We start from the raw sequence: 26,613 nt of genomic DNA, 5'->3' as shown, positions 1-26,613 counted from the left end.
ACATCCAGGCCTGGCTAAATTTTGCACAAAAAAAAAAAAAAAATCATCAACTCTCCCTAAAGCATGTAGGAAAATGTGTAATGGTCTGATGAAACCAAGGTTGAACTTTTTGGCCTCAATTCCAAAAAGGTACGTTTGGTGCAAAAACACCACTGCGCATCACCAAAAGAACCCCATCCCCACGGTGAAGCATGGTGGTGGCAGCATCATGTTGTGGGGTTGTTTTTCTTCAGCTGGAACAGGGGCTTTAGTCAAGGTGGAGGGAATTATGAACAGTTCTAAATACCAGTCCATTTTGGCCCAAAACCTTCAGGTGTCTGCTAGAAAGCTGAAGATGAAGAGGAATTTCATCTTTCAGCACGACAATGAAACTTTCCAAAACAGTTTAGGAACGGCTCAGCCAGAGCCCAGACCTAAATCCAATTGAAAATCTGTACGGTGACCTGAAGAGGGCTGTGCACAAGACACGCCTTTGCAATCTGACCGATTTGCAGCACTTTTACAAGGAAGAGTGGGCAAATACTGCCAAGTCTAGATGTGGCAGGCTGATAGACTCCGACCCAAAAAGACCGAATGCTGTAATTAAATCAAAAGGTGCTTCAACAAAGTATTAGTTTAACGGTGTGCACACTTACACAACCGGCTTATTGTACGTTTGTTTTTCCTCTTAACAGACGTTTGTTTTTCAAGTGAATTGTACAGGTTATAGGTCACATTAAAGGTGGGAAAAGTTTTGAAATTATTTATCGTGGTCTTATTTTTTCAAATCAGAAAAGCTTATATCACTTTAACGGAGTGTGTACACTTTTTATAACCACTGTACATGTAGCTTGTCCAATTGTTTAAAGTGCATATCCTGGACCAATTTCGTTTTTTTTTTTTTAATATGAAAGAATGTCCCTTTACACACTCATCCAGAAGGGTAATTTTGCACAAGGCCATCTGTCTACAGCAGAAAAAAATAAATAGCCCAAGAGCATTAGCTCAAAATTGAGTCCAACCCGGAACAAATTAGTAACAAGCTGAATTTTTCAGAATATGTTCAGAATACCTTTAGGAATAACATACTAAAAGTCCCCGGGAATCCACCTTGTGCTCTCTGAGAAATTCAAGATGGCGTCCAAAATGGCCGCCGATTGGAGATTTTTCAATATCTCAGGGATAAAACATAATATAAATGCAATTAAAATGTTAAATTATAAGTTCTCTCATACAAGCAATGCAAATTCACCATTGTCACACTGTTAAAATTAACATTAACCAAGATTACAAGGTCATTAATGTGGAAATTACATGGAATTTGATGGTTGACATGATTGACAGATTAGCTTAGTAGGCTACCTACATACATGAACATAATGTAAGACAACAATTAGACATCAGTTTCCTTAATATTTAGTGCATCTTTAAGCTTTGATAAAATATTAAAGGGAAATTAAATTTGAGAACTCTATCTTCTAAAACTACAATGGCAAGCTGTTTCAGTACACTTCTTCAACATTCCGGCGACTTTCATGACAAAAAGGTCTGCCTCAATAAAAGCTCTTGCTTATAAACAATGAGTAGACTTAAACACTTCTCAGTGCCTCAGTTGTAATGCTCGGACCTTTGTCGTACCATCAGTGAAGTAGGGAATTTATTCAAGCTTGTTTAAGGGTGGAAAAAAATTCATCTTTGAGTTTCTAGCGCCAGTCTTTACTACTAGCAATGCCAGTGTGTTCGGACAAAAAATGACTAAACTCAGCATGACCTTTTAAAAATGACTGAACTCAGCATGACCTTTTAACATGCCATTTTTCATTTTACACCACCAATTTACTTTAATTAATATTAATGAAATAAGTGCTCCAACCCCTAGTAATTGTGTTTGTTGTTTTGTGAACAGAATAGGATGATACGGAGTGAACGAGTAACCAATGGATCCACACTCTATAATCGGTAGTGTACATTAAATAGCACATGCATAGATTTACAATTATAAGTCTGTAATTATTATTGATTGTTGAAGTTGAAAGTTATAGAACAATGACCAGTTGTCTTCTTGTAAATAGGTTCATTATTTGAGGAACACTCAGTCGCCATGATTTATTGTGTTGGATTAGCTTCTTGTTATAATGAACAATATATGTAAATAAATTGTTATAATGGATTGAAGGTAATGTTTTGGAGTTCATGATGTTTTTGGTTTTAGTGAAACTCCCAGTGCCAAAAATATGACAATCTAGCCAGACATGGCAAGCGAACACATTATACACAAATATACTGTTATAATAATGTGTACATTGTTATTATATAATGTTAATACACAATGTAATTAATACACACATGTTGGAATTTACTCTCCTACCCTACAAAACATATATTCTGACCTTTTAATTGCATTAATATTTTGTTTTGGGCCTGAGATATGGGCAGATCTCCATTTGGCGGCCATTTTGGACGCCATCTTGAATTTCTCAGAGAGCACAAGGGGGATTTCCGGGGACTTTTAGTATGTTATTCCTAAAGGTATTCTGAACATATTCTGAAATGTTCAGCTTGTTACTAATTTGTTCTGGGTATAACCCTATTACTCCTGGGCTAAAAATAACAAAACGCGTCTGGAAAAATCCCAAGGGAGTTTGGAGCCAGATTCGTGACGTCACCTGCGGAAGCGCCAGCAGGCTGCGCGAGCTTTGCACGGTTTCAGTGCACAGCCTGTGTAGACCAAGCGCTCCCATTTCTCTCTCATTGTCCGGTCTTTTGGAAAATGATGAGTACTAATCCCATCAAGATTGGTGTTGCTACACCCTCCTACGATACATCTGTTAACCATTTTAATAATTACGCGATAACGTTGAAGAAATTTGCAGAAAACCACCAGGTCGTTTTCTCATAAACAAACCAGCGCTGGCGTAGGATTCAGAGGGAGGAGTCCTGCACGCGACGTCACGAAAATCAATGTTTCCCGGGAAATCCAAATGCCGAGTTTTTTCAGAGGCGGACCAATTCACCTCAAATGGCTTGATTTCAACTGAATTTTTCTGGTATTGCGCAAGGGAAAAAAATTGCACAAAATGCAAAATGTTACAGATATTTGACCAAAGTTTAATATAAAATAGGAGAATTACATCGATCTTGCTCCTGAATTTACCCGTGATATGCGCTTTAAATTTTGCTCACCAGAAAAAAGTGGAATGACCGGCGACTGATACATGCATGAAATTATTTTGCTTTACGTGACCAAATTTACTCAGCTGTAACATTCCAAAAGCATTTTGAATATTAATGAGCTCAAAATTTCCATCCTGACAAAGAATTCATAATAGCAATAGCACAACATTTTAACATGCGTTTCTATTTTAATTATATTTTTGACATTGTATGACAAAGTTAGCACTCAAAATCTTCTCTGTACTTTCACAGAGACTAAAATAGTCTCACAGTTGGCCTTCTTCTGGTCACTTGCCATCATTACTGCTTTGCCAAGTTTAACAGGAGCGAGAATCACGACTCGTTTTGTGAAGTTTTTTTTTTTTTTTTAATTACAGAATTTCAGCTCGTATTTTGTGTTTTGATAGAACGAGTACTAGAAATGTCGACTGCTCATGTTTATAACTAGTCTACTGCTAGATTAGTGGTTTATGACTGAACACTCGGTGCCTAAAACAGCTGTGTTGTGTAACACTCACGTCCAACTCTTCAATAAACACAGCCAGGTCTTCTCTCCATAGATCGTCTGGACATTTTCTCTGCAGTTCATTCAGTTCTGCTTTCTGAAATTACACAACATGTCAAACACAGAATCAGACCAAACAGATGCATTTATTGTTTATATGTTTCAATTATATGCACCAACTAGGTCTCTAAGATCACAGGAGAAAAACTTGCTAGTAATACCAGCTGTCAAAACGAAGTGTGGTGAAGCAGCCTTTAGTTGCTATGCTGCTAAGCTTTGGAACCAACTTCCAGATGATATCAAAAATGCTCCTACTGTTGTTAGTTTTAAATCCAGGCACAAGTCAAAGCTGTTTTCAGATGCTTTCACTTGATTAATTTTTACCGAAGTAATTAATTTCCTTTAACATAATTTCTTTTAGGGCGGCACGGTGGTGTAGTGGTTAGCGCTGTCGCCTCACAGCAAGAAGGTCCGGGTTCGAGCCCCGTGGCCGGCGAGGGCCTTTCTGTGCGGAGTTTGCATGTTCTCCCCGTGTCCGCGTGGGTTTCCTCCGGGTGCTCCGGTTTCCCCCACAGTCCAAAGACATGCAGGTTAGGTTAACTGGTGACTCTAAATTGACCGTAGGTGTGAATGTGAGTGTGAATGGTTGTCTGTGTCTATGTGTCAGCCCTGTGATGGCCTGGCGACTTGTCCAGGGTGTACCCCGCCTTTCGCCCGTAGTCAGCTGGGATAGGCTCCAGCTTGCCTGCGACCCTGTAGAACAGGATAAAGTGGCTAGAGATAATGAGATGAGATAATTTATTTTAATTTTAATGATTTTACTTTCTTTATTTTAATTCCTTTTTAATCTTGGATTTTAATTATTTTACTTTTACTTTAATTCTTTGTTACTGTGATCCTCGTAGATTTTGTCTGCGGGACGATTTTTGGTGATCCTCGTGGAAAAGCCACGGGAAGAGCGCGCTTTATGAGTTAAACCCATAATAATAATTAATCTCGAGGCTGATTCCTTTTTTGAACTTTTATTTCATTTTATTTCTACTATTGTTTAATTCTTATTATTTTTCTTCCCCAATTATTTTATGTAATTTTATTTTCTATTGTTTACTGTTCTGCTTTTACTTCTGTAAAGCACACTGAACTGCCACTGTGTATGAAATGTGCTATATAAATAAACTTGCCTTGCCTTGCCTATTGTGTTTATTGTGAAAGGACAATAGGCTTTTCAGAGCATCATCAGTACCTTTAAAACACTGAACATATGCAATACAGGGAGCCTGAATATATTGTGAAATGATAACTAACTAGAAACTCAAATGTCACACTCATAACTCACATTTCATAGTAGGTCTATCTTTGTTGTTGAAAATATTCAGATTTTCTTTCGGACAAAGAACAAAAGTACTGTTTTTGACACCTTTTTTGAACATTCTCACAAGCCATGGTTAAATAAGTATTAACCCTTTGGCTGCCACTCATAATTAATTGTAATGTGCCGGGCATACAGGACAAAAAAACAGGTCAAAATTGGGATATTTTGATGATCTTTCTCTAACTTGTTCAGTTTTTAATATTTATTATAGAAAAATCACAAAAAACACTGTTGTAGAGTAAAAATAACTTGAGTAATCAAAGACAGCGGGTCTTGTCAATGAGAACCTGTCCATAAACATGAATTACTAGTACTTGAAAACACAATGTCCACCAAGTAACTGGGCACCATTTTTATGATGGTCTTTGGTATGACCTGACTGTGAATAGATCTCCCGATCGAGAGGCGGACACGCTAACCACTAGGCCAACTCGCGGGAACGCATGACTGTGAAGTAAAAGTAATGTGCCATGTAAGGTACATAAAAGGAGGGTGTTTATGACGAGTAGCGTACGTCATAAGGCACAGCGGTAAAAGATTTCATGACGTACGTGACTCGTCCGCCTCTCAATCAGGAGATCGCGAGTTCTACTCACGGTCGGGTCATACCAAAGACCATCATCAAAATGATACCTACTGCTGTCTGGCAAGGCACGCTGCAATACAGATGTGAGTGGGGACTCAAACTCTCGATAGGCGAGAGGCTGAGGGCTATGGAAACGGAGATCGGCGCCGCCCTATGCGCCACATGGCGTGGGAAGGACTTTGACTTGACTTGTCCAAGGGCATTGAAGGGGTTAAGCCAATGATAACTATGTACTCACCTAATATTAGCTAAAGTTAAATGTTTCTTTACTGACATAGAAAATTTTTCTGTAACATTTAATTCTGTGCTGGAAAACTTAAAAAAAAGTAAAGAGTGCCTCAGACTTTTGCAGACTTTTCCGGTACTGTACAATGATAGACTGCATTTCACGGTCATGAATTCAAACCCATAGACTCAAGTCCAAGTCAAGTCTTTAAAATTAGGGCACGAGTCGGACTCGAGTGCTACAAGCCTGACTTTAATAGAAAGCTAGGGTGCTGCATCAGTGTATTTTAAAATGGAAGAATCGACGAAATACAAGATCATCAGCCAAAAGATTACTAATGTGAGATAGGGGCAGGGGGTGGGGCTCCCAGGAAATGTCTTAAAATTGGAGAACTCGAACACCTACGCAACTGTCCTTCATTCCAGATTCAAATGTTGCTTGGCTCATCTGTAGCTTTTATTGGTGAAAATACTGTATAAACTCAAAATATTTCCGTGATAACTCGTCCTAGCGTACTCAAATCATAAAAAAGCTTAGATCCTACGCCAGATGCATAATGGTCGCACATGTTGCCTAAAAGGTGTTTAAACTGACCTAGAGTTTCAACTCAAACCATCTTAAACCAAACTATTTCTCTGAGATTTTTGTATTTTCTGTTGCAAAGTACCTTCACGTCTCTCTGTTTGATGAGCTCTTCCACCTTCTCCTTGGTCAGGCACCACAGAGGCATGTTGAGGATGTAGTTAAAGTTCGGACCTGACGAGGAGCCAGAGTCCACGGAGCTGTCACTCATGTTGCCATCATGATCCTCATCCTCCAGAGCCTGAAATGAACACATGGGATTACAGAAACATCTGATCCAGTCAATGAATGGGTGGGTCGAACAGAATATTTGACCAACATATCAATCTGGACATGGTTTATACAACCCCAATTCCAAAAAAGTTGGGACGCTGTGTAAACTAAATAACAAGAGTGCTCCGAGAGCACAATATCCCCCGCTGGCAACTATGCCGTAACTCTGGTAAAATGCAACTGAATTGAATGAAACTGCAACATGCGTATTACCAGTGCTTTAAGTGGGCCGGTACTTCTAGATTTTAACCCCTGGCGTATCGGGACATTTTACGGCGTTCCAGGACTTCTCACAAGCTCACAGTAACCTTTCCTGTCCTCTCCATATCAGAGAGTGTCTCTTGGCAATTCATGATGACATTTAAACTACATTACCCAGGGTGCACTACATATCTGTGAGTGGCAAAAGTATGTGAACCTTTGCTTTCAGTATCTGGTGTGACCCCCTTGTGCAGCAATAACTGCAACTAAACGTTTGCGGTAACTGCTGATCAGTCCTGCACACCGGCTTGGAGGAATTTTAGTCCGTTCCTCCGTACAGAACAGCTTCAACTCTGGGATGTTGGTGGGTTTCCTCACATGAACTGCTCGCTTCAGGTCCTTCCACAACATTTCCATTGGATTAAGGTCAGGACTTTGACTTGGCCATTCCAAAACATTAACTTTATTCTTCTTTAACCATTCTTTGGTAGAACAACTTGTGTGCTTAGGGTCGTTGTCTTGCTGCATGACCCACCTTCTCTTGAGATTCAGTTCATGGACAGATGTCCTGACATTTTCCTTTAGAATTCGCTGGTATAATTCAGAATTCATTGTTCCATCAATGATGGCAAGCCATCCTGGCCCAGATGCAGCAAAACAGGCCCAAACCATGATACTACCACCACCATGTTTCACACATGGGATAAGGTTCTTATGCTGGAATGCAGTGTTTTCCTTTCTCCAAACATAACGCTTCTCATTTAAACCAAAAAGTTCTATTTTGGTCTCATCCATCCACAAAACATTTTTCCAATAGCCTTCTGGCTTGTCCATGTGATCTTTAGCAAACTGCAGACGAGCAGCAATGTTCCTTTTGGAGAGCAGTGGCTTTCTCCTTGCAACCCTGCCATGCACACCATTGTTGTTCAGTGTTCTCCTGATGGTGGACTCATGAACATTAACATTAGCCAATGTAAGAGAGGCCTTCAGTTGCTTAGAAGTTCCCCTGGGGTCCTTTGTGACCTCACCGACTATTACAGGCCTTGCTCTTGGAGTGATCTTTGTTGGTCGACCACTCCTGGGGAGGGTAACAATGGTCTTGAATTTCCTCCATTTGTACACAATCTGTCTGACTGTGGATTGGTGGAGTCCAAACTCTTTAGAGATGGTTTTGTAACCTTTTCCAGCCTGATAAGCATCAACAACGCTTTTTCTGAGGTCCTCAGAAATCTCCTTTGTTCGTGCCATGATACACTTCCACAAACGTGTTGTGAAGATCAGACTTTGATAGATCCCTGTTCTTTAAATAAAATAGGGTGCCCACTCACACCTGATTGTCATCCCATTGATTGACTCTAATTTCACCTTCAAATTAACTACCAATCCTAGAGATTCACATACTTTTGCCACTCAGATATGTAATATTGGATCATTTTCCTCAATAAATAAATGACCGAGTATAATATTTTTGTCTCATTTGTTTAACTGGGTTCTCTTTATCTACTTTTAGGACTTGTGTGAAAATCTGATGTTGTTTTAGGTCATATTTATGCAGAAATATAGAAAATTCTAAACGGTTCACGAACTTTCAAGCCCCACTGTATCTCTATTCTAATACCTTCTCTTGAGCTTTGGTCCAAGCTGCCACTGGGTCAGACTCATACCCCCTCTGCACCAGCATCCGGATCAGGTCCCTCTTACTCTTGTTCTCTGGAATAAGGTTAAAACATTCAAACTTGCTCTGAGCAAATTATAACACTTCATACTGACTGACTGAGAGGAAACAGTGAAAAATCAAAAAGTGTTGTCTGAGATACGTATAATCTATAATCAAATCAGATACGGGTCTATTAATCTCCTTCTCCATTAGCAGCAGTAAAACTAGAGAGATTTATGACCTGAAATTAAATAGTTATGACCAATTTACACACAACAATAAGCCTGCTGCTGATAAAACCCCACTGCAAATGTTGAGCCAGCATTATAACTTCGATCTGCGGTTTTATAAGGAGACCGTTACTCAAACAGGATGTCTGCACGTGTCCTTACACAAACACACCAAGCCTCCATGTGTTTACAGTTTGGCTGTCACTGTAACCTGTTTCTCACTGGTTTCCTATTTTTTCCTTCCCCACTTTTCTCCTCAAGTAAAACACGATTTAAGAGCTTCTTCAGTCCAGACACAGACGTCTACAGTCAGAGATCAGGTCTATGTCTGGGGCCGTGATCACTCATATAATTTGAAGCAGAAAAGGCAGATAAGAAGCTGATGGTATTGTACAAAGTGTTTTCATTTGGTTGTATTATAACCAAGTTAAATTTAAAACAGGGGCAGCACGGTTAGCGCTGTCGCCTCACAGCAACAAGGTCCGGGTTCGAGCCCCGTGCCCGGCAAGGGCCTTTCTGTGTGGAGTTTGCATGTTCTCCCTGTGTCCGCGTGGGTTTCCTCCGGGTGCTCCGGTTTCCCCCACAGTCCAAAGACATGCAGGTTAGGTTAACTGGTGACTCTAAATTGACCGTAGGTGTGAATGTGAGTGTGAATGGTTGTCTGTGTCTATGTGTCAGCCCTGTGATGACCTGGCGACTTGTCCAGGGTGTACCCCACCTTTCGCCCGTAGTCAGCTGGGATAGGCTCCAGCTTGCCTGCGACCCTGTAGAACAGGATAAAGCGGCTACAGATAATGAGATGAGATGAAATTTAAAACAAGCTAAGGAGAACTGAAGTCATTTATAAACTTGCTTTATTTCTTAATTAACGTGTTATTCAGTTACGTGTTTGGTTTTAGTAACCTTATATCATGACTCGTCTTGGCAACTAACTGCAATTAAATATTATATTTAATCGGCCTGTTCGGTTTTTAGCCGTGTTGAATTTAGTTCGTTTGGTCCACGGCAGGCGTCGCTTATCCGCGCGATCTTCACGAGACTTGTGCGAGACTTCGAAACGTCAAGTGTCAGCCAGGTGTCAGTGCCGCCATTTTGAAAACTGTTTTCCAAACGAAGTATTGCACAAAAACGAGTTTAAATGACGATTACTGCCTACTTTTTTCAAACTTTCCTGATTGCTATCAAAACAAACAAAACTTCTTCCGGCTTGATTACGTCAGCGTTCGAAAGAGGGCGCGTGTTTCTTTTGACAACCCTGTGTCCAAAATCGCTCCCTACTCACTATATAGTCCGCCATTTTGTAGTGCTGTCCAAAACCTTAGTGAGGATTATTTCCACCCTATATAGTGCACTCAAAGTATCCCACAATGCATCACGAAAAGTAGTGTACAACCGATAGTCACTAACCAAAGCTCTATATCCCATCATGCATTGCGGTCACGCTGAAAGAAATCAAATTAAACGTCTCGAATTTGATCTAATAAAATGCAGCGGCGAAGAAGAAAGAAAGGATTCAGCCTTGATTTACAAGAACTGAAAGATGCAGGAACTTTGTATTGATTAATGTAGGAAATGCGCTCAGTATAATATGGATTTATCACAAAAACACGTGTATTTATTATTTTGAAACCCCACCAGCCGACTGATCTGGCACGTTTTAATTATGCGACAGTAATGACGTAAATACCAGCGCGGCGGAGTAGTGTCCGAAAGCGTTTTTCATTTTTACCAATGTGCTCACTATATAATAATTCCCTATATAGGGCGTAGTGAGTAGTGAACGAGTGAGCGATTTTGGACACAGGGTTTGATTTTCGCTGTATGTTTTACTTCCGTCCTACGATGTCTCGCACAGGTCTCAACGAATCTCGTTTACGACCATCGCTTTGGCATACGGACTGATATATTACAGAGCGCATTTCAAACACTCATAACTTGCTATAGCAGCGACAAAATAGCGATCAAATGAGAAATAGAATTTTGATAATAAAAATTTTGCCTTCAGTTCCCCTTTAAAGCCACTCTATGTAGTGCTATCAAAATCAACCACACTACATAAGGGTATTTATTTTTTTCCCCGGTGCGGTTTCCATCAAATCCTGCGCTCTGATTGGCTGGCGAGTTACCAGTTACAGACCTCTGGCGACTCGCTCGTTCACAACAACAAACAACTTAGTAGAATTTTTTTGTCAACATTTATCTTTTTTTTAATAAGATTTATTTATAAGATTATCAAAAATCTTATACATTTTTGCCAGCATTTCTTAGAATAGCATTAATTTTACAGCATGGATAGCGATAACGACAGTGTTCACAGCGAAAGCGAGTTTTACTACCCTGAGGAAGAAGAAATAAAAGAAAACATTTCAGGAGAAAGATAAAAACCTCTAACTGTTGCCAACGCCGAGCAAAAACGTGGCTGAATCCTGAATGACTCAATTTTGTATAAATAGGGGACTACATAGGCGGCAAAATGTAGTTTTTTTCCTGCCATGGAAGTGCACTTGTATACCGAGGAGGAAGCCATTTGCATTACAGCCGTGAATGAGGATTTAAAATGGCGGCTCGGCTCGGTTTTCGCTCTCGGGCGCTCTCGTTTTCTGTTAGAATTTGGTAAAGAAAAAAATAAATATATTATTTACCAGCTTAAGGTCGGTCCGTATGGTGAAATACCGTGACCTCGGACTTGAATACTGACCTCGGCCCAGAGGGCCTCGCTCAGTACTTTCAAGACCTCGGTCACGGTATTTCACCATACGGACCTCCCAGCTGGTAAATAACACACACACACACATATATATATATATATATATATATATATATATATATATATATATATATAAACAAAACTGATCTAGAGGGAAAAAAAACGTAATTGAATAAAAGGAATCTCACCGATTGAAATCTTCCCTTCGATCTTCTCAAGCACAAATCGTGCTTGATTGGAGAGTTTTGCTGACTCGGCACCCAGACTGCCAGCCAGCCAGTCCTTCCTCAGTTTGTAATAGTGCAAGCGCAGCTCAAAGAACTCCTTCAGTATATCATTCACAGATTCGTACCGCTTCATACAGCCCATGTGATCAAATAGCACCTACACACGCAGAGAGCCCACAGAGAGGAAAAAAAAAAGCTAATTTCAGACTAAAAGCTCATCATTCTGGAGTTCCTATTAAAATAACACCAAAGGTGAAACAGCTTATCCTTGTCTGGTCGTGCTATGACAAATTTATGACCTAAGCTCACGAGTGGGTTTTATTAGTGCAGAGGACTCTGTCTCACCATCGAGTTGCAGGTGAGAGAAGACTGCAGCTTGAAGACTTTATGGAGGCCTGCTGCCTCAGCCTGGGCCAGCTTTTCCTCCGACATGCGCACCACAAACTTCACTGTGGTGTCTGTGTGGTACTCCTTATAATCGGAGATGAGCGCTGGGGTCTTCTCTGTGCCCTGTAGCATGGGCTCCAACACTGACTCCTTGTATGCCTGAATGAAAGATACGGAAGGACAATCAGTGAAATTGTTCCTCGAATCGAACCATGTTTCATGACAAAATTAGCCTTTACTGCTCACTTATATTTCTGCCATCATCTTCATTTTTTTCTTCATCCTTTATTTATAATAACAAAGGCTAGATGTAAGGAATAAACAAACAACGACAGGGTGTGCTGTTCTCCTCGGGTGTTTTAAAGTGGCGCACCGCCACGTTATAATTCTGGTCCTTTGGCCAAAAAAAAAGCAACTTCATCAGTATACACCAAATAAATTGTATTCGCTTTATTATAATTTTGTAACTAACGCAGAAGACCATTAAACGAATGCATCCAGTCGGCTGCATACAGATTGTGACCCAGAGCTCTGTGTTACACTACACCGCACCACGTTACACTATACTGACACATATGCCGCTTTTCCACTACAAACGCGGCTGAGTTGGGCTGAGCCGTGCCGTGCTGAGTCGAGCTGAGTGGGGCTATTGGAGTTGCATTTCGACTACAACCACGCTGAACCGTGCTGGCTGGAAGTGGGTGGACACATTGGGTGGAGTTAGCGAAAGTGGGTGGACGTCAGGTGATGTCGTTAAGCAGCGCAAACAGTGACATCAGTGAGCTTTTAAGCGGTAGTCTCACAACCCGGATAGTAAACAATAAACATGGAGGACATGGAGTTGTTAGTGTTGCTGGTCTTGGTGCTGTGGCTTGTTGTCACCGACAACGCCAACAGATACTGGCAAGAGCGTATAGATGAGGCGAGGCGCATAAGGCTTCAGAAATTCTCGTAATTCGGAATTCTTCTCCTTCCGGGTTTGCGGTGTTTACAGATCCCAGCGTGCTCGCGGGGCGTGTGTGGGCATGTGAGGACACTCCTCCTCACCATTCAGTGCACAGGGGAGTGTCTGCTCACGCCCCCAGCCTCACTCGGCTCGCTTCAGCCCCACTCCAAAACGGTGCGAGTTTTAGGGGCTAAGCAGGGCTGAAGCGAGCTGAGTCGTGCTGTTTTTTGGTAGTCGAAACGCGAGCCGTGTCGGGCTGAAGTGAGCTGAAGCGAGCTGAAGTGAGCTGAAAAAGGGTAGTGGAAAAGGGCCAATAGTAACGCTGGAAGCTACAAACTGCAGCTAGCCAGCAGCTAAGTAACGTTGCGGTGCACACGCAGGTTGCTTGTAGCGTTATTGTGCAACGGTTACGCTTATCTATCGTCTTTTCCGACCATACACAGTTACAGTAATCATACGGAGTAATCATCTTGGCACTACGGAGGCCGGGGTGGCTTTGTAGTGCCAGTCTCGAGCATGTGCACCAGCTCGCGCATGGGTTAGAGTGGTTTCACCCAATTAACAATTATGTGTATTGTAATATATATACAGCGCCCTCCATAATTATTGGCACCCCTGGTTAAGATGTGTTAAAAGCCTTAAAATAAATTCAATTTTTTATTGCAGAAGTATAATCTCACACTGAAAATTGTACAAAAATGTAACCCTTAACTCAAGTGAATTTAAAAAAAAAAATCCCTGACTAAGAAATAATTATTTTTCATAAAATCACCTGTTCCACAATTATTGGCACCCATAGTTCTTAGAAAATAAATGTAATTGAAGCATTTCTGTGATTTCTACTGTAGTTTATAAAGTTGATCAGAGTATCTAGGAACCTTTAATTAGTAATTCATCACATCCTGTTTCCCTGGGGTATAAATATGATGTGACACAGAGGCCTGTTTCTCTTATCCACTTTTCAACATGGGAAAGACAAGAGAAGAGAACACACCATTCAAGTAAGGCAGATGTGTGTCGACCTTCATAAGTCAGGCAACGGCTACAAGAAAATAGCCGCTCACCTACACCGGCCCATATCTACAGTCAGAGGAATCATCAAGAAGTTTAAAACAACTGGAACAGTGGCAAACAAGCCTGGACGAGGATGCAAGTTTATCTTGCCGCCACGCACAGTGAGGACGATGGGAAGAGAACTAAGAAGTTCTCCAAAGCTCACTGTTAGAGAATTGCATCAAAGAGCAGCATCTTGGGGTCACAGAGTCTCCATAACAACCATCAGGCCTGCAGTCTCAAAAGTAGCCGGTCACCTGCGGCAAATCGCCGTCTGTGGCTTGTTATGCCATCAGTCGAGTCACAAAATTTAATATTAAATATTTCTGACGGCAAAAAAAAGTTGTGAACATAAATTACATCCACTATGTCATGTATGTCCGTTGCCGCGTCAACTTTGTTTACATCCTCGACATGAGTGCAGCCATTACTGCCCCTTGTACCATATCTAAGCCGTACTCTGATTGGCTTAGAGTGTTCCATGGACTGTGAATGGTTCATACCATCATGTGACTCACAAATGGCGACGAAGAGAGTTGCAAGCGGCTCCATGCTGGATGCGTGGCTAAAAAGGTCTAGAGGGAAAGGTAAGTACGTTTTGAACGCAAATTTATTCTGTCATTGTGTTGATATAGAAAAATAAATACGTCTTAGTCCACCGTTTCTCAGCCTTGCTTAAGACATTATAATCGCAGATCGTAAAGTTGACTCTGCATTTGACAGCTGCTCGAAAAAACAAACTGCGTGCGTAACAACGCTAATCAAGCTTAAGCTAGACGACCCGCCTCGAATACCCGTCCCGGGTAAATGTTATCCCAATTTTAGATGACCTGTTCCAAACCATCCCGCCCCATGAAAAATTCATACTTGCATATCTCTCTCTCTCTCTCTCTCACACACACACACACATATATATATATATATATATATATATATATATATATATATATATATATATATTAGTGCTGTCAAAAATGTCGCGTTATTATCGCGTTAACTTGACTCAATTTTAACGGCGATAATTTTTTTATCGCGAGATTAACGCTCTGTGACATGATGTAGGTTTTTCATAAGCTTTTGAAACTGCCAGGAACTTGGAACAGAGACTTTGCTTAGAAAAACAATAGCAGCTAGACTGTAATGCCACGCCCTGCACAGCCAGAGTCCTCTGCCCTCCCCCCAAAGAACCAGCGCGGGCAGCTCGCGCTGCCGCGCCTCGGGACGAAGAGCCACGGTGCTCGGCTTAGGTTTCGTTTTCCCATCGGCGGCTCCAGCCCGACTTTGCAGTGGCTGTGACAAGACGTGTTATACGGAGCCATAGTAACTCGTCCCCTCACTTTTAACTACCCGAGCGCACGCCTTAACGCAAAGCGTGCGCACGGGTTATAACTCGTGCGCGCGCATTAATATCTCGTGCACACGCCTTATAAGTCGTTCCCACGCTTTGTTATTTTTTTATTCACCATGTCCCCTCTACGGCTCCGTAGTGTTATGCTCTGCAATAAAAAAAAAAAACATTGGTACAAAGCAAGCCCATTCACTTTTTTATGCTGATAAGAGAATTACAATGGTTTTTCATGTGACAAAAATGTGCGATTAAATTGCGATTAATCGTGAGTTAACTATGACAGTCGCGACATTAATCGCGATTAAATATTTTAATCGCTTGACAGCACTAATATATATATAAAATATATGTACATGTAAGTAATGACGAGGGCGTAGGGCGTAGTGAGTAGTGAACGAGTGAGCGATTTCGGACACAGGGTTTGATTTCCACTGTATGTTTTACTTCCGTCCTACGATGTCTCGCACAGGTCTCAACGAATCTCGTTTATGACCATCGCTTTGGCATACGGACTGATATATTACAGAGCGCATTTCAAACACTCATAACTTGCTATAGCAGCGACAAAATAGCGATCAAATGAGAAATAGAATTTTGATAATAAAGATTTTACCAATGTATTGAATGTATTTGAAGTGAAATAGCTGGTGGTCTAAAACGGCTGCCGTAGTGCAAACAACTAGCTATCAGAGTACGCTCGTAATCTAGAAGCCACTGCTGGCTTTAGATATATTCAGAAGATTGCTGTGTGCAATGGAATCGACCCCGACAGTCTGGGAAAGAAGGATTTGTCATAAGATGTCGAAAACGACCCTTCAGTCGAGTTCTCTGACATCTCCAACTACCTGGGGTTGCAGACGTCCTTCTACACCGCAAAACAGATGAGAGTATGGAGGCTTACAACTTCTTTTTTGTACGTGGCTGGGTAAAGGACCTCGAGATCAAGTCGCTGCCGAATGAATGCTGGATTGTTTTTGCCTGTCTAAGTATGTTTTTATTTGTTCGCTGCAAGTTGAAGTGTAAACAAACAGTTGGCTTGATCCTCACTTATCTTGGCTCTTATCTCTCAGCTAAATCATTCACAAAGATCATCAGAAACCCCTTTAAAGACCTGGATCTTAGTTAAACAAGACAGAGAAGAAGTGATCACGGCGCATTGTAACTGTACGGCTGGGGAAGAATTTTGTCGCGACCTTCATGCATATGGACTTTGTGAGGAGGAAACAAAGAAACAGCTGGAGAATCAGCTTTAGCGCTTCGTGGCTAAAAAAAGTAGCGTAAAATAACGACACGTAGCAAGAAAAGTCCTTGGAAAACACTACGGCCAGAGCTGAGAAGGAAATACGGTATAAACCTTTCACCAAGTGATCACTGCAAACTCGAGCATGCTTCGACTCGGCGCCCTTCGATTTCACTGAAAAGCCACCTTTCTCGACAGCTTTTTGTGTTCATTCACCCTTTATTAGTTCACGAGGAACCCTGAAGAAAGTTTTATCAGCTTCATGGTTTGATCGATCCGAACAATCTAAAACAACGCAAGCGTAAGGCGTTTTTCATGCGAGCGAGCAATGCACCTTCTCCGTACAAACGCTTTGTCAACTCAGCTTTGTTAGACCACCAGCTAAAGTTTTAAATAACTAATGAGACGGATGTGACGTCACGTAAAACCCAGCAATATTCAGTTCACCTCCGGCCAATAATTGTTAAATAACAGCACGTCCAAAAGTGCTTTATTCCTTTTACACCACATCGATTTGCAAACAAATAAAAATTTATTAGGAATGTCCATCCTAACTGAATGACTGAGACATGTTCGTGCCGCGGTGGTGTAGTGGTTAGCGCTGTCGCCTCACAGCAAGAAGGTCCGGGTTCGAGCCCCGTGGCCGGCGAGGGCCTTTCTGTGCGGAGTTTGCATGTTCTCCCCGTGTCCGCGTGGGTTTCCTCCGGGTGCTCCGGTTTCCCCCACAGTCCAAAGACATGCAGGTTAGGTTAACTGGTGACTCTAAATTGAGCGTAGGTGTGAATGTGAGTGTGAATGGTTGTCTGTGTCTATGTGTCAGCCCTGTGATAACCTGGCAACTTGTCCAGGGTGTACCCCGCCTTTCGCCCGTAGTCAGCTGGGATAGGCTCCAGCTTGCCTGCGACCCTGTAGAACAGGATAAAGCGGCTACAGATAATGAGATGAGATGAGACAAACCACAGCTTGTCGTGTTACTAAAAACCTGGAACGCACAAAGACACCACCGTGCTGGAAAACTTCCTGTCTGTTCAAAGTCTTGACACTGGAGACTCCTTTCATAAATTTTTAAAATCCATTTATTATTCGCCTTCCGTTATACGGAGCATCCACATACGTCCATACAACAAGTGTGTAAATATGACCCTCTGATTTGAATTACACCCGATACTACTGACAGTACACTACCGTTCAAAAGTTTGGGGTCACCCAGACAATTCTGTGTTCTCCATGAAAAGTCACACTTTTATTTCCCACCATAAGTTGTAAAATGAATAGAAAATATAGTCGAGACATTTTTCTGGCCATTTTGAGCATTTAATCGACCCCACAAATGTGATGCTCCAGAAACTCAATCTGCTCAAAGGAAGGTCAGTTTTATAGCTTCTCTAAAGAGCTCAACTGTTTTCAGCTGTGCTAACATGATTGTACAAGGGTTTTCTAATCATCCATTAGCCTTCTGAGGCAATGAGCAAACACATTGTACCATTAGAACACTGGAGTGAGAGTTGCTGGAAATGGGCCTCTATACACCTATGGAGATATTGCACCAAAAACCAGACATTTGCAGCTAGAATAGTCATTTACCACATTAGCAATGTATAGAGTGGATTTCTGATTAGTTTAAAGTGATCTTCATTGAAAAGAACAGTGCTTTTCTTTCAAAAATAAGGACATTTCAAAATGACCCCAAACTTTTGAACGGTAGTGCAGAATTAATCTACACCTTTCGACCAATCAGAGTTGAGAATTCAATAGCGCTGTTGTATCTATTGCGTATGACTTGTTATATTTTAAGGTTTTGACTTTTTTCCCCTCTGTAAATTTGTTTTTATACACAAATCCTGATTAAATGATCAACAAGCCTTGACGTTATTCTATTTAGTTTCCTCAAGGCATGGTGTCTGAGATGTACCTGAGTCCAGGTGCGTATCGGAAGCTCTGTGATCTCAATGGTGTTCTTGTCAAGGACGGAGACCTCACCGCTGACCACATACTGGTTCTGGCCCAGCTCATGGATCACGCCCTTGAAGTTCTTATAGCTGGGAAGCTGGACGAGGGCACAGAAAGGGAACTCATAACGTCAGTACAGCTAACATAAAAAGACCTGGAAAGTAAAGACCTGTAAAAAGCTAATTGTTACGCTAGAAGAGTGAGCATCAATGTCTGTGGCATGACGCGTTTACCATAGGCAAAGGATCTTGGTGATCAAGCATGCGGTTGATGTTGTTGACGATCTCTCGCGGGTCGTAGTTGGGGATCTTGCAGGCCCAGCCGGTCCCGATACCCTCTGCTCCATTCACCAGTACCATTGGGATGATGGGAATGTACCACTCTGGCTCCACCTTCTGGTTGTCATCGTAAAGAAACTTGAGCAGGTTGGAGTCCACGGGTGGGAACAGAAGCTTGGCCAGTGGACTGTTAGCAAGTGAGAGAGAAACACGGAGACAAAGGGTAAGAAATATCTAGAGCAGGGGTTCTCAACTCTTTTTTTAAAAACAGTGACTCCATGTAATCCTTTGAAAGCTCATAGGCAACGGTTTTAATTTAATGCACATGTTAAAAAACCCTCTGTAATTTTCTTCTGGTCCCAAGAAGTATTGTTAATAAGTAATAATTAGAATAAGTTAGCGCGGATCGCGGCGAATTTCTGTTCGGCTATTTTCGTGACTACTCGGCGCGTGACATCATTTAAGACAAACTGCTTGAGTTGAGTCCACTTCCATTTACTTACATTGCCGTTCGGCTTGAGTGCAGACGTGCGTTCGTGAATTTCCAAAGAAAAACCCCATGCCTTATTGTTGTGCAGTGAACTGTAACAACGGGACCGGCTCAGGAAGAAGTTTTTACCGTTTTCCGAGACAGGAGAAGAGGCAGAGAGAGTGGTTTGGCTTTTTCCGAAAAAGGAGAAGAGGCGGAGCGAGTGGGTTGGCTTTTTCCGAAAAAGGAGAAGAGGCGGAGCGAGTGGGTTGGCTTTTTCCGAAAAAGGAGAAGAGATGGAGCGAGTGAGTTGGCTTTTTTCGAAGAAGGAGAAGAGGCAGAGCGAGTGGGTTGGCTTTTTCCAAAAAGGAGAAAAGACGGAGCGAGTGGGTTGGCTTTTTTCGAAAAAGGAGAAGAGGCAGAGCGAGTGGGTTGGCTTTTTCCAAAAAGGAGAAAAGACGGAGCGAGTGGGTTGGCTTTTTTCGAAAAAGGAGAAGAGGCAGAGCGAGTGGGTTGGCTTTTTCCGAAAAAGGAGAAAAGACGGAGCGAGTGGGTTGGCTTTTTTCGAAAAAGGAGAAGAGGCAGAGCGAGTAGGTTGGCTTTTTCCGAAAAAGGAGAAGAGGCGGAGCGAGAGGGTTGGCTTTTTCCAACAAAGGAGAAGAGGTGGAGCGAGTGGGTTGGCTTTTTCCGAAAAAGGAGACGAGGCGGAGCGAGTGGGTTGGCTTTTTCCAAAAAAGGAGAAGAGGCGGAGCGAGTGGGTTGGCTTTTTCCGAAAAAGGAGAAGAGGTGGAGCGAGTGGGTTGGCTTTTTCCGACAAAGGAGAAGAGGCGGAGCGAGTGGGTTGGCTTTTTCCGAAAAAGGAGAAGAAACGGAACGAGTGAGTTGGCTTTTTCCGAAAAAGGAGAAGAGGCGGAGCGAGTGGGTTGGCTTTTTCCAAAAAGGAGAAAAGGCGGAGCGAGTGGGTTGGCTTCTTCCAAAAATTGAGAAGAGGCGGAGCAAGAGGGTTGGCTTTTTCCGACAAAGGAGAAGAGGCGGAGCGAGAGGATTGGCTTAGGTGACGCGAGAGGATTGGCTTTTTCCAAGACAGGAGAAGAGGCAACGCGAGTGGGTTAGCCTTTCCGAAATAGGAGACGAGGCGGAGTGAGTGGGTTGGCTTTTTCCAAAAAACGAGAAGAGGCAGCGCGAGAGGATTGGCTTTTTCCAAGACAGGAGAAGAGGCGGAGCGAGAGGGTTGGCTTTTTCCGAAAAAGGAGAAGACGCAGAGCGAGAGGGTTGGCTTTTTCCGAAAAAGGAGAAGAGGCGGAGCGAGAGGGTTGGCTTTTTCCAATGCAGAAGAGGCGGAGCAAGTGGGTTGGCTTTTTCTGAAAAAGGAGAAGAGACGGAGCGAGTGGGTTGGTTTTTTGCGAAAAAGGAGAAGAGGCGGAGCGAGAGGATTGGCTTTTTCCAAGACAGGAGAAGAGGCGGAGCGAGAGGGTTGGCTTTTTTCGAAAAAGGAGAAGAGGCGGAGCGAGAGGGTTGGCTTTTTCCGAAAAAGGAGAAGAGGCGGAGTGAGAGGATTGGCTTTATCCAATGCAGGAGAAGAGGCGGAGCGAGTGGGTTGGCTTTTTCGGAAAAAGGAGAAGAGACGGAGCAAGTGGGTTGGTTTTTTGCGAAAAAGGAGAAGAGGCGGAGCGAGAGGATTGGCTTTTTCCAAGACAGGAGAAGAGGCGGAGCGAGAGGGTTGGCTTTTTCCGAAAAAGGAGAAGAGGCGGAGTGAGAGGGTTGGCTTTTTCCAATGTAGGAGAAGAGGCGGAGCGAGTGGGTTGGCTTTTTCTGAAAAAGGAGAAGAGACGGAGCGAGTGGGTTGGTTTTTTGCGAAAAAGGAGAAGAGGCGGCGCGAGAGGATTGGCTTTTTCCAAGACAGGAGAAGAGGCGGAGCGAGTGGGTTGGCTTTTTCCGAAAAAGGAGAAGAGGCGGAGCGAGAGGGTTGGCTTTTTCCGAAAAAGGAGAAGAGGCGGAGTGAGAGGATTGGCTTTTTCCAATGCAGGAGAAGAGGCGGAGCGAATGGGTTGGCTTTTTCCGAAAAAGGAGAAGAGGCGGAGCGAGTGGGTTGGCTTTTTCCAAGACAGGAGAAGAGGCGGAGCGAGAGGGTTGGCTTTTTCCGAAAAAGGAGAAGAGGCGGAGTGAGAGGGTTGGCTTTTTCCAATGCAGGAGAAGAGGCGGAGCGAGTGGGTTGGCTTTTTCTGAAAAAGGAGAAGAGACGGAGCGAGTGGGTTGGTTTTTTTGCGAAAAAGGAGAAGAGGCGGAGCGAGAGGGTTGGCTTTTTCCAAAAAAGGAGCAGAGGCGGAGCGAGTGGGTTGGCTTTTTCCAAAAAAGGAGCAGAGGCGGAGCGAGTGGGTTGGCTTTTTCCAAAAAAGGAGCAGAGGCGGAGCGAGTGGGTTGGCTTTTTCCAAAAAAGGAGAAGAGACGGAGCGAGTGGGTTGGCTTTTTCCGAAAAAGGAGAAGAGGCGGAGCGAGTGGGTTGGCTTTTTCTGAAAAAGGAGAAGAGACGGAGCGAGTGGGTTGGTTTTTTTGCGAAAAAGGAGAAGAGGCGGAGCGAGAGGGTTGGCTTTTTCCAAAAAAGGAGCAGAGGCGGAGCGAGTGGGTTGGCTTTTTCCAAAAAAGGAGCAGAGGCGGAGCGAGAGGGTTGGCTTTTTCCAAAAAAGGAGCAGAGGCGGAGCGAGTGGGTTGGCTTTTTCCAAAAAAGGAGAAGAGACGGAGCGAGTGGGTTGTTTTTTTGCGAAAAAGGAGAAGAGGCGGAGTGAGACAATTGGCTTTTTCCAATGCAGGAGAAGAGGCGGAGCGAGTGGGTTGGCTTTTTCTGAAAAAGGAGAAGAGGCGGAGCGAGAGGGTTGGCTTTTTCCGAAAAAGGAGAAGAGGCGGAGCGAGAGGGTTGGCTTTTTCCAAAAAAGGAGCAGAGGCGGAGCGAGTGGGTTGGCTTTTTCCGAAAAAGGAGAAGAGACGGAGCGAGTGGGTTGGCTTTTTCCGGAAGAGGAGAAGAGGCGGAGCGAGAGGGTTGGCTTTTTCCGGAAGAGGAGAAGAGGCGGAGCGAGAGGGTTGGCTTTTTCCGGAAGAGGAGAAGAGGTGGAGCGAGAGGGTTGGCTTTTTCCGGAAGAGGAGAAGAGGCGGAGCGAGAGGGTTGGCTTTTTCCGGAAGAGGAGACGAGGTGGAGAGAGTGGATTGTGCACGTGAAGCCAGAGGGTTGTTTTTTTTTCCGGAAGAGGAGACGAGGCGGAGAGAGTGGATTGTGCACGTGAAGCCAGAGGGTTGTTTTTTTTTCCGGAAGAGGAGACGAGGCGGAGAGAGTGGATTGTGCACGTGAAGCCAGAGGGTTGTTTTTTTTCCGGAAGAGGAGACGAGGCGGAGAGAGCGGATTGTGTGCACGTGAAGCCAGAGGGTTGTTTTTTTTCCAGAAGAGGAGACGAGGCGGAGAGAGTGGATTGTGTGCACGTGAAACAAAATCAAGTGGTCAAAGAAGAAACGGAGCAGCAACGCTCAAGCAAAAAGGAGAAGATTGGAGGAAAACATTTTTACCTTTGCTTGCAATTGACAAGTCAAGAATCCTGAGGGATCCTGTACAGTCATTGTGGAAATGAGACAAAGGGATATTTCCTTGCTTAGAGTCGGCTGTAAATAGTATAATGCCGCGGATGGCAGGCTAATGTGGCCTACCGGCGCACTGTCAAGTAATCGTTCCCTATATCCACTAGGGAGGCGGTTTAATTATTCTTCAAAAGGGCTCTTATTTAGTATTACGATGAAAGTAGGAATTTACCATAACTACCAGGATAAATCGTTTGGGCGCAAGTCTTGTTGAGGTCCGGGGTCACCGCGATCAGAGTCGGCCGAGTCACTGTCCGATTCCGAGGCCGCACGGTCAAACCAGTGAGTCACGTTCACCGATTTCTTCGCAATATATGGTTTCACCTCTTGATACTCAATCTGGAGAGTTCCTACTTCAAAATCGCCATCGCTTTCAGACATTTTACACAACCTCTCACGACCAAAGTCTGTACACGTGCGCTCGGTTCGCAGGTAAACACAGAGCTGCTCCCGGTCTGCTTGGCTTGAATGACGTCACGACAACGGTCCTCTGGCGGTGAAAGTGCGCATAAGTGAGATGTAAACAAACCTTCGGAAATTGGGCAAAACAGTATATTTTAACCGTTTTATTCAGTTTTAGGGTGCAAATTAGACACCAGGAAGACTGAATTTGCTTTTTGGGTCGTTCTTCTAGACAATAAAGTTGATATTCTACGTTTCACCTCTGACCTTGAACCCCTTAAATGCCCTTGGACGAGTCACGTACGTCATGAAATCTTTTACCGCTGTGCCTTATGACGTACGCTACTCGTCATAAACACCTCCTTTTATGTACCTTACATGGCACATTACTTTTACTTCACAGTCATACATTACCGCGAGTTGGCCTAGTGGTTAGCGTGTCCGCCTCTCGATCAGGAGATCGCGAGTTCTGTTCACGGTCGGGTCATACCAAAGACCATCATAAAAATGGTACCCAGTTACTTGGAATCCATGGACCCTTGGTGTTTTCAAGTACTAGTAATTCATGTTTATGGACAGGTTCTCATTGACGAGACCCACTGTTTTTGATTACTAAAGTTATTTTTCTATATAAATATTAAAGATATAAAGTTCTGAACAAGTTAGAGAAAGATGATCAAAATATCCCAATTTTGAACTATTTGTGTCCTATATGCCCAGCACATTACAAACAATTATGGGTTGCAGCCAAGGGGTTAATTTTTTTTCCCTCTGTAAGCCTGGCATGCTACTTTGAAAACTTATGGTGCAATACTGTAAGCGGATACAGGCCATTTCGTCCGATAGTTAAGATGCTTCATCCAAAGCCTTTTTGACCGAAGCAAAACATTTTTTTGCAAAATGAAAACCGGAATCAGCGAGTATCAACTTCGGGTGCGTTCGGCTGGGGCTGCTTGCCGTGAGAGATTATTTTTATGACCAAATTACGTAGAAAATCTATAATCGCACTTGACCGATATCCTTGGCAAGTGCGAGATATGAGATATGATATCCAGATATGAAAAAAAAATGCACGTTCAGCGCGAAGTATTACACCACCTCAGTGCGCATTACCGACCCTTATTCTCCCGTGTAGATTCCCTGGGTTTCCGATCCCGTTTCCTGTTCTTGCCTGATTTAGCCTGTTTGTGCCCGGACCTTTTGCTAATTTCACGTTTACGAGATTGCCCGCCATTTTGGATTGTGTGCCTGTGTGTTTTCACAACTGTTAATAAACATTACTTCTGCACCTGCACCCGTCTCCTACCTCTCTCTGATAGTGGGAGGTACGTATAGGTTATTATGTATAGAAATCGCCGGAGACGCAGTCATAAACCTGCTTAATGCGCTCGCTGAAATGAATTATGGTTGGTTTATATCTCGATCTTGTCGCACATATAAAATAATTGATAGTGCTTATGAAAAACGCTTTGGACGAAATGTCTCAACTATTGGACGAAGTGTCCTGATCCCCTGTAAGGATGTGTAGAGTCCAGAGAGTGTGCTTATTTCTATTTATTTGCGTCTAATGAGAGAGTCAGGAGGCATAATAACTCTAAAATGGATAAAAAAGGTCTTGATTAAAAGAGGTTGTAACTGTTATTCGAAATTATTGCATAGTCAGATTTATTAGTTCAGAGCTTCATTATAGTAAAAGAAAAGAAAAAAAAAACATCTCCTGTGACCCTTTCTGCATCTTATATGACCCCTATATGAGGTTGAGAACCCAAGGCTGGGAACATATGATCTAGACCAAGCCTCTGAGACAGTAAGGAACCTCTCCACAGACTGACCAACCTGAGCATGGTGAAAATATAACGAGGGCTGGCTGCGTCTTTGCCTCCGTTGATGCGGGTGCCGAACTGACCCAAGGGCTGCAGGATGTTGATGTTGTTGCTGCCGACAAAGTTCTGAGCCAAGTTCACGATGGTCATCATTAGAGCTTGCTGGTGATGGCAAAAAACATGATTTAACACTTTTCTATAGCGATGCTTATGAAACAAGTGTACGCTAGAATACAACGCAAAATGCACGTAATACTCTTAACTCGAATGATAGGTTTGCACATCTGTTAACATCACCTACAGCCTTAGCTCGCTGCGCATTCAAATATAAGAAGTCACCCAAACAGGAGCTAATAGTACTTGGGATTCTAGTACTTTTCCCCACCAACTTTAGAGAGGACAGGAACATTCGCACTCTGTGTCTGAAATCGCTCCCTACTCACTATATAGGGCACTATATACAGTGGCATGCAAAAGTCTGGGCACCCTTGCTGAAAATGTCTGTTACTGTGAATAGTTAAGTGAGCAGAAGATGAACTGATCACCAAAAGGCATGAAGGTAAAGACGAGACATATACATTTGAGTTCTCAGGTAACTTTTACCAAGGTTCCAGACCTTAATTAGCTTACTGAGCTGTGGCTTGTTCACATTCTTCATTAGGAAAGGTCAGATGATGCAGATTTCAAAGCTGTATAAATTCTCCGACTCCTCAAACTTGTCCCTAAAACCAACAGCTATAGGCTCCTCTAAGCAACTCCGTCGCATTCTGAATAATAAAATAATTGATGCTCACAAAGCAGGAGAAGCTACAAGAATGTAGCAAAGTGTTTTCAGGTAGCCGTTTCCTCAGATTGTAATGTTATTAAGAAATGGCAGTTAACAGAAACAGTGGAGATCAAGGTGAGGTCTGGAAGATGAAGAAAACTTTCTGAAAGAGCTGCTCGTTGGATTGCTAGAAAGGCAAATAAAAACCCCTGTTTGACTGCAAAAAGACCTTCAGAAAGATTGAGCAGACCCTGGAGTGGTGGTGCACTGTTCTACTATGCAGCGACACCTGAACAAATATGACCTTCATGGGAGAGTCATCAGAAGAAAACCGTTCCTGCGTCCGAGCCACAAAATTCAGCATCTGAAGTTTGCAAATGAACATCTAAATAAGCCTGATGCATTTTGGAAACAAGTCCTGTGGACTGATGAAATCAAAATAGAACTTTTTGGCCACAGTGTGCAAAGGTATGCTTGGAGAAAAAAGGGTGCCAAATTCCAGGAAAAGAACACCTCTCCAACTCTGAAGCATGGGTGTGGATCGATCATGCTTTGGGGTTGTGTTGTGGCACAGGGCACATTTCATTGGTCGAGGGAAGCATGGATTCGAA

General features: G+C 43.0%; 1 protein-coding gene across 2 annotated transcripts in view; it reads right to left on the bottom strand.

The window, feature by feature from the left end:
* Positions 1 to 26,613, bottom strand: part of top2b (DNA topoisomerase II beta) — a 132,315-nt gene that overhangs the window by 18,457 nt on the left and 87,245 nt on the right. For both annotated transcript variants that reach the window (XM_060904758.1, XM_060904759.1), the window contains exons 20-27: positions 25,250 to 25,398; positions 18,877 to 19,108; positions 18,606 to 18,740; positions 12,065 to 12,265; positions 11,681 to 11,876; positions 8,517 to 8,608; positions 6,510 to 6,665; positions 3,672 to 3,755 (exon numbers count right to left, since the gene is read on the bottom strand). In XM_060904758.1, coding sequence (XP_060760741.1) covers positions 3,672 to 3,755; positions 6,510 to 6,665; positions 8,517 to 8,608; positions 11,681 to 11,876; positions 12,065 to 12,265; positions 18,606 to 18,740; positions 18,877 to 19,108; positions 25,250 to 25,398 — 1,245 coding nt within the window. The remainder of the gene's footprint in view (positions 1 to 3,671; positions 3,756 to 6,509; positions 6,666 to 8,516; positions 8,609 to 11,680; positions 11,877 to 12,064; positions 12,266 to 18,605; positions 18,741 to 18,876; positions 19,109 to 25,249; positions 25,399 to 26,613) is intronic.

Source organism: Neoarius graeffei, chromosome 22 (genome assembly GCF_027579695.1).
Source record: "Neoarius graeffei isolate fNeoGra1 chromosome 22, fNeoGra1.pri, whole genome shotgun sequence".
In the NCBI taxonomy this organism is placed as follows: domain Eukaryota; kingdom Metazoa; phylum Chordata; class Actinopteri; order Siluriformes; family Ariidae; genus Neoarius; species Neoarius graeffei.
This window is presented reverse-complemented; position numbering and strand designations above follow the sequence as displayed.